The sequence below is a fragment of the Suncus etruscus genome, chromosome 15 (assembly GCF_024139225.1).
Source record: "Suncus etruscus isolate mSunEtr1 chromosome 15, mSunEtr1.pri.cur, whole genome shotgun sequence".
In the NCBI taxonomy this organism is placed as follows: domain Eukaryota; kingdom Metazoa; phylum Chordata; class Mammalia; order Eulipotyphla; family Soricidae; genus Suncus; species Suncus etruscus.
This window is the reverse complement of record NC_064862.1, coordinates 76,657,189-76,671,608: the sequence shown is the minus strand read 5'-3', so window position 1 is coordinate 76,671,608 and position 14,420 is coordinate 76,657,189. Positions and strand designations below refer to the sequence as shown.

Here is a 14,420-nt window from a genome sequence, read left to right as displayed (position 1 = left end):
TGGGACGTATGAACCTTCCTCTGTCCCTTCCTTTTTCGGATCACTGCATCTGCCGGCAGGGGCTGGACCACAAGGTCCAGCAGACATGGGCGACAGGAAAGAGTGACGCAGCTGCAGGAGCACTCACAGACTGGGCCACCTACTGCAGAAATGGGGCCTTTCAGGCCTTTTGCAACGTCTCCCTCACTCCTCCACCTCCCTTACACTTTATCCTGCAACAGAAGAGACTCACCCTGGGAAGGAGCGTGGGGGGCCCGCCCCCGCCTCCGCCCTGCCTGCCTGCCTGCAGGGTTTCAATTCAGTTTGAAGCTAGATTCGACCAGGCCAGGGCCCGCCTGCGGCAGGTTTGAGGTGTGTGTATATGGGATGCACACCGATTTCTCTCGGAGGGGGCTCCCGGGGTGCACCTGCACTGACATCTGGTACCTGTGGGGGGCCCCCCACTCTCACCCCAACTCGGGGCCCCTCCAACTCAGGTCGGCCCGGGTTGGCGGGAATTTCATTTAAAGGTCCTGGAGGGGCCCCCCATCCCCAGGACGCGACGCCCCTCCCCGCCTGCCGCCCCGATCAGGCCGCACCCACTTTGGGGGCGGCGCGCTCGGGCCTATTTCTTCGCTCGGCAGCGCGGCTGCAAGCTGCGGGGGCGGGACGAGCGGCGGCGGTGGCTGTGGCGAGGCTCCGGGGTGCACCGGGGGCCCCAGGTTGCTTTGACTGCCCAGGCTCGTGAGTTACGGGGAGGCCCCGGGAGAAGGCGCGTGCAGCAGCAGCAGCAGCGTCTGGGGAGCGGATGCTGTGGGGCCCGGGACCGGGGAGGCCCTCTGCAGCGCGTTGACTCTGCAGGGTGACGCTCCGAGCTCCCGGGGGGGCCCCGATTGCACCCCAGGGCGCTGCTGCATCCGCGGCTGGACGGGCGGAGGCGCGGGAGGCGCGGGAAGCGCAGGCGCTGTGGGCGCGCGGTTTGGCCCTCGGCGGACGCCGTAGCGCGCTGCGGGCCGGGCAAGGCCGGTGCCGAGGCCGCCGACAAAAGGAGAAAACTGAGGCCGCGGGTCAGGATCGGGGTCGGGATCGGAGTCGGGATCGGGGTTGTGGGGGGCCGCCACACCCCGGAGGTGCCGCCCCCCGGGCCTGGATCCAGCTTGATCGCCTCGCAGGCACCTGGCGGCCGGGCCGGACCGGAGCGGGCGCGGAGAGAGCGAAGGTGGCGGCGGCCACAGCGCCCCCTTGCGGCCTGGCGGCGCCTCCTGGGCGGGCGGGCGGGCGATGGGGCTGTTGGTTTCAGGGGTGGGGGACTCCGGGACGCTCTAGCATTCGGGGTCTCGCGATAGGAAAGAGCTGATGGCGGGTGATCGAGGGGTACCCAGCTCTCCTGACTTGGGGCGCGCGGAGCTGGTGGTGATCCGGGGGCGGGGCCCTGGGATTTTTGAGGAGCAAATTTTTGAGGGATTTTGTAGGACCTGAGAGACGCCCCCCCCCTCGTGATTTGGTAGCCTTCTTTTTTTTTTTTTAATTTTTAATTATGAGAACAATGATGCAAAGAGGACAAGGTAAAGTTACAGTGAAAGAACAATCGCCCATAAATAGAGTTCTCAGAAGAAATCCTCTTGCTGACGCCTAAAATTTGGTAGCCTTTTTTTTTCCCCTAAGGACAGCAGCCCTAAATTCTAAATCCAGACCCACTCCTCCACCCCAGATGGATTGTGGTATGGGGTGTTTCCACCCCGGGTACAAGTGGGGCTGGAGGGGTAAGGGGAGGGGGGAAAGCAGGGCCTGATGCAAGTAGGGTGGGGGTCCAGGCCGGGCTGCAGACTGACTCCCCCAGGTGCCCCCATATCTCATTTCCTAAGAGGGGAGTCCAGACTCTCACCCACCCCGTGCCCCCCATTCTGAGTCTGATCAGTATCCCACACTGCTTGCTTGCAGCCGCTTGTTCCCGCTCATGGGTTTGGGGAGCCCTGTTGGCCGGCCCACTGCATCCCCCCCAATTCTGGGACCTTCCAGTAGTAGGGTGTTGAGGCTGGGAGACCCACCCTGGGCATCTGGCGCTCCTGAAATAGGCACTACTAATAGACTAAATTCAACCCGATGGCCTGTCTTTGTTTTCATTTAAAAAAAAAAGGCTTTAAATTTGGGAGAGGTGGGTAGTTGGACTAAGGATTGAATTTGGGGCTGCTGCCTGGGCCCCAACATATCGAGTCTCCCCATTCCTGATGTCTGGTTTACTGGCAGTGCTCAGGGCTTTCTCTTTGTTTTGTGCTCAAGTTTCTCTTGGCCTGACTCAAAAATTGAACCTGGGATCCAGAGCCATAGCACAACGGGGAGGGCATTTTTGACTTGCTGACTTGGGTTCAATCTCCAACATCCCAAAAGGTTCCCTGTGCCCACCTGTAGTAAATCCTGAGTCCAGGGCCAAGAGTAACTAACCCTTGAGTACCTCTAAGTGTTGCCCAAAAAATAAAATATTCTGGATTGGCCACTTAAAATTGCTAGAGCCCTGTCTCATCCCCCTGGTCTTATCACCACCTGCATACCTGTTTGCAAATAGCTTATCAAAGATAAGTGTTCGAATTCTATCAAATTTAGTTGTCAGGGTCCAGAGATTTCAAGTTTTTCTTGTATTCCAGCTAGGCTGTTATATTTTTCTTCCTGTTGCCCCAGAACCTAACTTGTTTTCTATATGGTGCTTTATAGCATGTTCACCCTTACCTAGAGAAAGGCTTGGGCAGAGCAGGAAAGCATCTGTGTGACAAATTCTACTTAGGAATTAGAGACAAAACAGACTAAAGTGAATTACTGGTTTGTCCAAAACTGGAGGAGACAGTATATTGTGGATTAATGCAAAAGTATTTTTACTGTCAGTCACTCGGTGAAGATTTTTAGAGGAATAGTGCCCTGGTCCTTAATAAGGTCCTTAATTTCTTGTTTGTCCTCTTTCTAGGTCAGGTGGACTCATGGACCTAATACGTTTCTCCTGAGAAGCAAACCAATTTACTAAAAAAAAAAAAAAAAAAATGGCGTTTGTTGCAACACAAGGGGCCACAGTGGTTGACCAAACCACGCTGATGAAAAAGTACCTTCAGTTTGTGGCAGCACTCACAGATGTGAATACACGTAAGTTGGTCCTTTTTGTCATTTGGCCCAGCACTGCCAAAAAATGAAAAGCACTTAAAAATGGAAAGAAAGGCATTTCTTTGACCCATTCATTTCAGTTCTAAATGAATTTTGAGAAAAATGGGAACGTTTACTTTCATTATATAGTTTATTTTGTCTGTTGGTGGAGAAGCAAAGTGATGAGCATTACTCACTAGAGACTCAACAAGGCACATGTGTGTGTGTTTGTGTGTATTTGTGCGTGTGCATGTATGACAGGAGTATGAATGTGTGTGAAAGTGGTAGGGATTAGTTAGTGACGTGCCTTCTGTTGGACAATGACAGTCGAACTGATAAGATCTGATTGCTTCTCTTAAAATGATCAAATCCTGTCACTGAAGGGACATGGAAAACATAGTTGCAAGTTATCTGATGGTTTGTCTTGTTATTTTCAGCCGATGAAACAAAGTTAAAAATGATGCAAGAAGTTAGTGAAAATTTTGAGGTATGAGATTACTCTTTTGGACTTTTCCTCTTGTGGTTCTTTCTGCTAGTATTGTAAAAGTAAAATGTAAAATACTATTGTATTTCAGAACTGGGATTTGAACATTGGTTCCCAGTATTGTCCGTTATCACAGGCTTGATACTGACTTCAAAACAATGTTGCGGCCCGGTCTCCCGTGCCTGCCAGGAGCTATTTCTGAGCAGCCAGCCAGGAGTAACCCCTGAGCACCGCTGGGTGTGACCCAAAAACCAAAAAAAAACAATAACAAAAACAAAAAACAACAATGTTGCCAGTATTGTCCATTATCACAGGCTTGATACTGACTTCAAAACAATGTTGGGGGGGGGGCCGGGGGGGGGGGGGGGGGGGCGGGGGGGCCGGGGGGGGGGGGGGGCCGGAGAGATAGCACAGCTGCGATATGGTCTCCCGTGCCTGCCAGGAGCTATTTCTGAGCAGCCAGCCAGGAGTAACCCCTGAGCACCGCTGGGTGTGACCCAAAAACCAAAAAAAAAAACAATAACAAAAACAAAAACAAAAAACAATGTTGCTTTGGTTGAACGTTTTGTTCATTTCATTTTATTGGAGGGGGCCTATGTTTGGTGCCTGGGCCAGTTGTGTCATGTAGGATTCATCTTATCCTATCTCTGGTCCCTGCATTGTGCTTTCAAATTACAATTTTAGTTAGGTACTTTAGATAGTAACCCCTGAGCACCGCTGGGTGTGACCCAAAAACCAAAACCAAAACCAAAAACAAAACAAAAAAACAACAAAAAAAACCCAATGTTGTTTTGGTTGAACGTTTTGTTCATTTCATTTTATTGGAGGGGGCCTATGTTTGGTGCCTGGGCCAGTTGTGCCATGTAGGATTCATCTTATCCTATTTCTGGTCCCTGCATTGTGCTTTCAAATTACAATTTTAGTTAGGTACTTTAGATTTTAGAATGTCTTTCCTTTTCTGCCGAGATTGTCATTATTTGTTATAGTTATAAAAGTTTATTAAAATCCTAAAGCTCACTTCATTTATCCCATGAGGATTCATTCATTGCCTTTCAGCTGACTGACTCTCCAAGGTAGAGAGATAAACTTTTCCTGCATAACCTGTTCCTCACATTTTTGCATACATGGTCCTTAATAGATATCTGGCCTATCAACTAAAGTGGATTTTTGGTTTGGTTTGGTTTGGTTTGGGGCCACACCCAGCAGCGCTCAGGTATTACTCCTGGCTCTGCTCTCAAGGAATGATTCCTGGAAGGCTCTGGGGATCATATAGGATTGCAGGAATAGAACCCGGGTCAGCTGCATGCAAGACAAACGCCCTACCTGCCATGCTATCTCTCTATCCCTAAAGTGAATTTGTGTGTGTGTGTGTGTGTGTGTGTGTGTGTGTGTGTGTGGTTTTTGGGTCACACCCGGCAGTGCTCGGGTTATTCCTGGCTCCAGGCTCAGAAATTGCTCCTGGCAGGCACGGGGGACCATATGGGATGCTGGGATTTGAACCGATGACCTCCTGCATAAAAGGCAAATGCTTTACCTCCATGCTATCTCTCTGGCCCCTAAAGTGAATTATTTTTATTTATTTATATTTTTTGGTTTTTGGGTTATACCCGGCAATGCTCAGAAACCTCCTGGCTCTGAGCTCAACAAAACTCCCCTGGTAGGGGACCATATGAGATGCTGGGAATCTATCCGTCCTGGGTTGGGTTGCAAAGAATCAAAAGAAAATATGACTTTTAAAAATAATTCACTTAAAAAAATTCACTTGGGGCCTTAGAGATAGCACAGTGGTAGGGTGTTTGCCTTGCACGCAGCCAACTCGGATAGAACCAGGTTTGATCCCTGGCATCCCATATGGTCTCCCTAGCCTGCCAGGAACGATTTCTGAATACAGAGCCTGGAGTAACTCCTGAGCACTGCCAGGTGTGGCCCAAAACCAAACCAAAACAAAACAAAAAGACCTTGGGGGGGGCTTTATTTGGATATATTCTGAGGCCTTTCTCAGAGACCATGTTTTCCAATTGGCAGTGCCATTCCCAGGGTATGCTGGAACAATTCATGGGGGTCTGAGTGATTTATTCCCCCTGTATCTGAAAAAAGGCTGGTAGGCCAATCAGTTTGTTGATCTCTTGGAAGCATGGTTGATGCTCAGCTGATACTGAGGTATTATTGTAGTATGAAGGTCTTGGCATTGTGCTGTTTGAGAAATGTAGCCTCATCCCAGTGCTGACTCTGGGAGCCTTGAGCATTGATGAGTGCAGGTAGCAAGTCTTGCCTGGCCTCAGGTGGGCCTCGAGGTGACCAGCTCAGCTCCCATCTGATAGTCCCTTTCCCCTATGGGTTCTGCCCTTCCAGCCTCTGGGGCTAGGTCTGAGTACCTTGAAACCTGGTTCCTCCTTAGTTGTTTTCTTTTGGCACCCCACTATCTGTCTCGGTCAGAAATGAGTCTCGGGCCTGGAGAGATAGCACAGCGGTGTTTGCCTTGCAAGCAGCCGATCCAGGACAAAAGGTGGTTGGTTCGAATCCCAGTGTCCCATATGGTCCCCGTGCCTGCCAGGAGCTATTTCTTTTTTTTTTTTTTTTTCTTTTTTTTTTGTTTTTGGGCCACACCCGTTGACGCTCAGGGGTTACTCCTGGCTATGCGCTCAGAAGTTGCTCCTGGCTTGGGGGACCATATGGGACGCCGGGGGATCGAACCGTGGTTCGTTCCGGCTAGCGCAGGCAAGGCAGGCACCTTACCTCTAGCGCCACCACCCGGCCCCGCCAGGAGCTATTTCTGAGCAGACAGCCAGGAGTAACCCCTGAGCACCGCCAGGTGTGGCCCAAAAACCAAAAAAAAAGAAATGAGTCTCCATTTATCTTCAATTCCTCCTGGGACCTTGCACGGCTTTTTTTTCCAAATTCCTGAAAAGTTCATATTTTCCCTCACTTCATAGTGGGTCTGGTGCCAGGGAATCTTTGTTTTGGTTTTTGGAGCCACATCCAGCTCTGTTCAAGGGCTACTCCCAGCTCTGTTTTGGGGGTTCAGGTCCTTAGGGAACTGTGTGTGCTGGAGATTGAACCTGGAACTCCCGAATGCAGTTTAAGGATCTCCTTGTCTTATGGTGCCAGGTTATTGGGTGTGGTGGTGTGTCACATCCAGTAATGCTCAGGACTTACTCCTAGTAAAATCTGGGAGGTGCCTAGAATAGAACCTGGGGGTTAGGCATATTGCAAGGCAATTGCCTCACTGGCTGTACTATCTCTCTGGCTCCACTTTTTAATTTGGGGGAGGTTGGGTCACACCTGGCGACACTTGGGTTACTCCTGGCTCTGTGCCCAGAAATCGCTCCTGGCATGCTCGGGGGACCATATGGGATGCCGGGATTCAAATAGCCGTCCATCCTGAGTCAGCCGCTTGCAAGGCAAACACCCTTTCTCTGTGCTATCTCTCTGGCCCTAACCCACTTTTTTTTTAAAAGTGACTTTTAATTCTTAGTTTGGTGGGTTTTTAATTTTGTTTTAATGAGACATTTTTGGGATTTGTGGCCTTAGACTGAGCTAGAAAAAAAAAAGTTCCTGGGCCCAAGAGATAGTATAGTGGATAGGACATTGCCTTACTTGTGGCTGATCTGGATTCAATCCCTGAAACCCCATATGGTCCTCTGAGTACTTCCCAGGAGTAAGCACTGAGCACTGTGAGATGTGGCCTATTCCCCACCCCAAAGGAAAAAAAATTTTTTTTTAGATTAGAGACAGAAGTAAAGAACTTTCTCTTCTACACTAAAGCAAACTGTTAAAAATTAAAAGTGGGGGTGGAAGGTAGAACACACCAGACCTTATAGTCTGCATCTTTTGAAGACGGAGCAAAGTACACAGCTGTTCCGGGTTCAGGAGAGGCACTTGTGGGACCATTTGGGATTCTATGGGAATAAGTGCTTGGGCCTGACCCAGGCCTGGTGATGTCTGACCGCTTAGCAAGCAGGTGGCACTTAGCAAGCAGGTGCCTGGTTTTGGTCACAGTTGCACTGAATCACAAGTTAGTCCGTATATCCGGGCTTTTTCTGTGCGTGCCTTCTGAATTCTGGTGTAAACACTGACCTTCAAAGAAGCTCAACGGATTCCAACATGCAGTTCTAGTTTAGAATGACTCCCAGAAGGTGATTCTAAATTGGTGTCATCACCACCCTAGAAAAATGCATAACTGGGTAAAAATGAAAAAGAAAATAACCCAGTGATTTCCAGAGTCTTTGACAGAAATTTATTCTGGTCCCAAATCCAGTCCGTAGTACTAAAAAAGAAATTAATTTATTCCTCCGACTGCCTGAACGATGAGCGTCTGGGCTCTCCTTCAGAATGTGGGCCAGCTTTTAGGACAGAAAAAGAATCCATCAATAGGGGCTGGAGTGATAGCACAGTGGGGAGGGTGTTTGCCTTCCACATGGCTGATCTGGGTTTGATCCCCAGCATCCCATAGGGTCCCCCCAAGCCTGCCAGGAGTGATTTCTGGGTGTAGAGCCTGTAGTAATCCCTGAGTGCTACTGGTGTGGCCCAAAACCCAAAACCAATTAACAACAACAACAACAACAAACCATCAAAAGATTCATCCAGTTAGAAGTCCCATGGAAACCACCTTTGGGTTCAAAAGCTAGGGACAGCATGGGAGTAGCCAGAGGGCCAAGTAGCAGCTCAGCAACCCTTCATGCCCGAGTAGTGCAGTATTGTGCATGGATGAGCTCGGTCCCTTCTGCCTCTTTCTCTGAACCTTGACCTCAAAGCACAGTTCCTGCCCTGGTGAGTCCATTTGGAGAGAGGCCGTGGGGCAGCTCCCATTCAGAATTGTGTGGGCCCTGGAGAGAGTTTTGGGAGCACAGGCCAGGAATTGGCAGTCCCCTTTCCTGGGCCTCCCTGTTTCCCTGGTATCTTTGAGGTGACTTTAAGTGATGAGTAACCCCAGGACGTCCTTTCCTACCCATTGAGAGTAGGACTGCAGATGGCCCCCAGGAATGCACCTCACTCCCCAATTTGTCCCTCTGAAGCTCTAATCCTTTCCACACTGGACCTTGAGTCTCATGGGAGTCTCCCTCTTTCATGGGCTGTGTCCTTGCAGATGTCCTTGTTGTATCTTTGTTCAGGGTGGTCTTTTCTGCTCTCCACCTGGCATGGGCGAGCTCCTGGCTTTGTCTGGTCCATGGCGTTTTGCCATTCTCTGTTTCTTGCTTGCCTCTACAGCCTTAGTACATACAGCCTGACATCATTCTTTGGTGACCTTTCTCTGGCACCTGTCTTCACTCCTGTTGCAGCTGAGTTTCTCTGCTTCTTCATTTGGTCTTAATTAAACACCCGATGGGATCTCAATAAATACTAGTTGAATGAGCAAGCGAACTCTTTTGAGGCCACACCCTGTAGCATCCAGGGATTATTCCTGGCTCTGTGCTCAGGAATCAGTGTAGCATCCAGGGATTATTCCTGGCTCTGTGCTCAGGAATCACTCTTGGCAGGCTTGGGGGTCCGTATGGGATGCTAGGGATTGAACCTGGGTCAGCCACGTGCAAGGCAAATGCCCTCCTCCCTGTGCAATTGCTTCGGCCCTTATAAGGCACTCTTTTTTTTTTTTTTTTGGTTTTTGGGCCACACCCGTTTGACGCTCAGGGGTTACTCCTGGCTATGTGCTCAGAAATCGCCCCTGGCTTGGGGGGACCATATGGGACGCCCGGGGATCGAACCGCGGTCGGTCCGTTCCTTGGCTAGCGCTTGTAAGGCAGACACCTTACCTCTAGCGCCACCTTCCCGGCCCCATATAAGGCACTCTTAAAGAAAGAAAAAGAATTCAAGTCTGAGGTATACCTGACTTGAATCCACTGCTGAACCTTGTTACCTTTTAGCAAGTTTATGAATCTTGTTACCTTTTAGCAAGTTTATGATTTTTGGCTACAATTGACTGTATTCTGGAGGACAGACTAGAAACCAGGCTGCCTCGGGGCATCTATCTTTTTCTATAAATGAATATGTCCCTCCTGGACTTGTTGGAAGTGGGTAAACTTCCCCCACGCTGGTGCCCTGATGTTAGCGTATACCCAACTGAGCACTGACTGTAGACGTAATCCAAGCTTTTTTTTAGTTTTCATGGATTCTTGAACTGAGTCCAGGAAGCACGAAGCATTGCATCACTGCTTGGGAAACTGACAGAGTTTCCACACCAGTGTGGGGCATACATGCTTTCTAAATGGAACAGGGCTGCACCCCACCTGCCCATTGCCTATCATTTAGATTTTTAGGGTGGTGAAAGGTGTTGTAGTCTTTATTTCCTAGGTGAAGAGATGAAGTTAGTCTAAGTGCCGGAGCGATAGTGCAGCGGCTAGGCTGTTTGCCTTGCACACGGTCGGTCAACCTGAGTTTGATCTCCAGCATCCCATATGGTCCCCCAGCTTGCCAGGGGTGATTCCTGAGTTCAGAGCCAGGTGTGACCCGAGTGCGGCCAGTGTGGTCCAAAAATCAAAAAAAAAAACAAAAAAACAAAAAACAAAAAACAAAAAAAAACTAAAACCTTTAAAAGCTTCAGGCTTGGGCCTGAAGACATAGTATAGCAGGTAAGGCATTTGCTTTTGCATGAACCTACCCAGATTAGCCCCCTGGCACCTCGTGTGGTCCTGTGAGCCCTGTTGGGAATGGAGTGGTCGCTAGTACAGAGCCAGGAGTAAACCCTGAGAACCACTGGGTGTGGCCCTAGAGCAGAAAAGCCAAAATGGTTTTTCTTTTTTTCTTTTTCTTTTCTTTTCTTTTTTTTTTTTGGTTTTTGGGTCACAACCGGTAGTGCTCAGGGGTTACTCCTGGCTCCATGCTCAGAAATCGCTTCTGACAGGCTCGGGGGATCATATGGGATGCTGGGATTCAAACCAATGACCTCTGCATTGCAAGGCAAATGCCTTACCTCCATGCTATCTCTCCGGCCCATAAATGGTTTCTCATAGGTATATTGACATTGTCCACAACGGGCTCAGATTCAACCTTTTTCACAGCATTGGACTTTCCCGTTTTAGCAATACATTCCAGCATTTATTTCTCCTGAACTGATTTTCAGAAGTAGAGATTACCCTAATTTATTTAGAACTGTCAAAGCATCTAAAAGTTTTAAAAGTAACTGTTGATTCTATAAGCATGCTTTATAGTTTTGACGTTGTTATGATGTGTGACTGAGAGATGAAAACAAATAGACCAATGGGCTGTTTTTGTTTTTGTTTTTACATAACCAGAATGTCACATCATCTCCCCAATATTCGACGTTCCTGGAACATATCATCCCTCGGTTTCTTACGTTTCTTCAAGATGGAGAAGTGCAGTTCTTGCAGGAGAAGCCAGCCCAGGTACACTAGGGAGGAAAAGACTTCATGTTGGGAAGTTACAAGTGTTTATGATTTAAAAATCACTCAGAACACATAAAAATGAAAGATGTTCTGAGGCTAAGAGAGATAACAGCAGCTGACCCGGTTCCGTTACCAGCTCCACAGGCTAGGAGGAGTGATCCCTCGAACCCAGAGAGCCTGGAACAAGCACTAAACACCACAGATTGGGGCCCAAAAATCAAAGAAAAAGAAGAAAGAAAATTGTTGATTGAGAATAACTTTATCCAGATCATTACTTATCAGTGAAAAGCATTTTTATTTTGTTCAGGCTGCTGTGTGCATATTGTTTGCTGTAGACCTATTCTAAGATGTACAAAAAAGGAAACATTAGTCCACTGACACTACTCAAAATTTTTCAGTTCTTTTATTTTCAGTTCTAGTAAGTCAGGGTTAATTTTATTGGATTGGCACTGCCTCCCCACCTTGATACTTTTTGTTTTGTTGTTATTATTTTTGCTCCTCCATCTGTATGCTTGGGCTTACTCCCTGGCTTTGTATGCAGGGATCACGTCTGGTGGTGCTCCAGAATCCATATATGGTGTCGGGTACTTAATTGATATCCAAAAAAAATTTTTTGAGGTTATTGGACCACACCCAGTGGTGTTCAGGCCTAACTCTGATCTCAGGAACACTTGGCAGTGCTGGGGACCATAAAGTCTTTTTCTTTTTTCTTTTCTTTTCTTTTTTGGTTTTTGGGCCACACCTGGCAGTGCTCAGGGGTTACTCCTGGCTATCTGCTCAGAAATGGCTCCTGGCAGGTACGGGGATTACATGGTATGCTGGGATTTGAACCAACCACCTTAGGTCTTGGATCAGCAGCTTGCAAGGCAAACACCACTGTGCTAGCTCTCCAGCCCCAACAGAGGAGTTGAGAGGGATTGGAAACAGTAGGATTTTTGTTTTGTTTTGTTTTGTTTTGTTTTGTTTTTGGGCCACACCCCGAGGTGCTCAGGGGTTGGTCCTGGCTATAAGCTCAGAAATAGCTCCTGGGAGGCACGGGGGACCATATGGAACGCCAGGATTCGAGCCAACCACCTTAGGTCTGGGTCGGCTGCTTGCAAGGCAAACACTGCTGTGCTATCTCTCTGGCCCAAAGTCTTTTTCTTAAACATTTCTGCCCATCACCCCCGCCTTTTTCCTTAAAAAAAAAAAAAAAAAGCTCTTAAAATTGCTATAATAAAAATGGATAGTCAAAGGGCTGTAGTGCATGCTTTAAATGGATGAATGCCAGGTTTGATTCCCTGCACCCCATCACTAAAGTGATTTCAAGCACCACAGTGTGTTGCTCCAAACAAAAATACCTTAATAAGACTGCAAAGTTTATTGCTAAATGAAGCATCATTCAGTTCAGATTTTGCAGCTTTGACTTAGTTCTCAGTCTCCCAGTACCACTAAGATGGAATTAGTTTTCAGGCCCCAGATAACTGAAGAGAATATTAGTGAGATTAAGTCCGAAAAGATACACTGGTAAAGGGGCCAGAGAGAGAGTGCAGTGGGCAGAATGCTTGCTTTGCACATGGATGACCTGGTCTTGATCCCTGGCATCCCTTATGGTCTCCTTGAGCAAGAACAGGATTTATTCCTGAGCACAGAGCCAGGAATAACCCCTTTACATAGTTGGTATGACCCTAAAAACTGAAAACAAAAGAACCTGGTAAGTTATAAAAATGGGAAGATTGGGCCCGGAGAGATAGCACAGCGGGGTTTGCCTTGCAAGCAGCCGATCCAGGACCAAAGGTGGTTGGTTCGAATCCTGGTGTCCCATAGGGTCTTCTGTGCCTGCCAGGAGCTATTTCTGAGCAGACAGCCAGGAGTAACCCCCAGCACCACCAGGTAAAAAAAAAAGGGAAGATTGGCTTAATCAATTTGGTATGCCAGAGTAGAAATATTACAAATTAGGGTTTACAGCTCACACACTGAATTATATTTAAGTAATAGGACTATTTCTAAAATAGGATTTACTTTAAGACTAGTATGTGTGTGGGGGGACACTTCTAGGATGTGAAAGATATTATGCTCTTCAAAAATTTTTATATTTAATTTTCTTTTCTTTGCCAGCAACTACGGAAGCTAGTTCTTGAAATAATCCACAGGATACCAACCAATGAACATCTTCGACCACACACAAAAAATGTTTTGTCTGTGATGTTTCGCTTTTTAGAGGTAACCTTTAAATTTTATTTTAAATGCTTATTATTCAAACATTGATTTTTTTTTATTTATTTCTGTACTAAAATTTTTCATTTCTCTAAAGTTCTGTGCACAGAACATTTCTGTACTAAAACTTTTCATTTCTCTAAAATTCTGTGCACAGGAGTAAAATTTCTCTTACTGTAGGCTCACTAGGTGAACCTAGTGATGAGAAACCTTTTAGGCTGTGGTTGACACCTTCACCCTACTAGCATCATTGTCATGTCAGACTTAGCAGATGCTGAAGTCCAGGAGTTCCAGCACTCTGTGTGACTCATTGGTACCTGCTAAATTAACTTCTTTTTTATTTTGTTTTGTTTTTGTTTTGGGGTCACACCTGCCAGTGTTCAGGGGTTACTCCTGTCCCTGCGCTCAGAGATCCCTCCTGGCAAGTTCTGGGGACCACATGGGATACTGGGAATCAAACCCGGGTCTGTCCCGGGTCGGCCGTGTGCAAGGCAAATGTCCTACCACTGTGCTAGCTCTCTGGCCCCTAACTTCTGTTTTTTATTTTTTTGCTGTTCTTTGGCTTGATGTATTGAAAAATCTGTTATGCTTCTAGTCCCTCTTGAAAAGGTATCTGGAGTTTATTAGGTATGTTATATTAGCCACATTATATAGCTTCCACATGGGGAAGATGTGGATGACACCCACCCCCACTTAGTGTTTTGTTTGTAAAATGCCAAGCACCGGGGTTGGTGTGTGGTGAGTGCTTAGTTGTTCTCTGGACAGTGTTTTCAGCAGGGTGATTGTCCTTAGAGACCTCGAGAGCTTCCTGTCATGAGAAGCTATGACACATCATCAAATCTAAGTGCAGAAAAAACTCAGAAAAGTGTCTGATCTCTTGATCCTCCAAAGTATGATTTTTAAAATATGTTACTTTTGTAGACGGAAAATGAAGAAAATGTTCTTATTTGCCTGCGAATAATTATTGAGCTTCACAAACAGTTCCGTCCACCCATCACACAAGAAGTAAGTGTTCTATGCTAATATGTTTTCTAAAGCACCAACAAGTTCCTTGGTTGTGCAAAGTTTTTACTCTCAATGTTAAGGGAATATGTGGTTCCTTTATGTGTAAGCAGTGTAGCTCTAAATTGGAGGAAGTTTTTTTTTTTTTTATGGGGTTAGCAAAGATTGTGGAGTCCAGGTATTACTGAGAGTGGTCCAGTGTTCCGAAATGGCCATCCATGATGATTAGAAATTTAAAACATAACAAAATAGAATATTTTTTCATCTTAAAAAACAGTATTTGGGGCCGGAGA

The 14,420-nt window shown here is 47.2% G+C and overlaps 1 protein-coding gene and 1 non-coding gene across 2 annotated transcripts in view; both read left to right on the top strand.

The window, feature by feature from the left end:
• The first annotated feature begins 612 nt into the window (after window positions 1–612).
• The window catches only part of TRRAP (transformation/transcription domain associated protein), an 83,742-nt gene continuing 69,934 nt past the window's right edge, over window positions 613–14,420 (top strand). The window contains exons 1-6 of the mRNA XM_049788567.1: window positions 613–723; window positions 2,936–3,108; window positions 3,543–3,592; window positions 10,819–10,929; window positions 13,027–13,131; window positions 14,047–14,130. Of these exons, the coding sequence (XP_049644524.1) occupies window positions 3,009–3,108; window positions 3,543–3,592; window positions 10,819–10,929; window positions 13,027–13,131; window positions 14,047–14,130 (450 nt within the window). The 5' untranslated portion in view covers window positions 613–723; window positions 2,936–3,008. The remainder of the gene's footprint in view (window positions 724–2,935; window positions 3,109–3,542; window positions 3,593–10,818; window positions 10,930–13,026; window positions 13,132–14,046; window positions 14,131–14,420) is intronic.
• Window positions 3,274–3,458, top strand: LOC126031460 (small nucleolar RNA ZL1). Its single transcript, XR_007503332.1, has one exon. It is a non-coding gene; the product is annotated as a small nucleolar RNA ZL1 (small nucleolar RNA).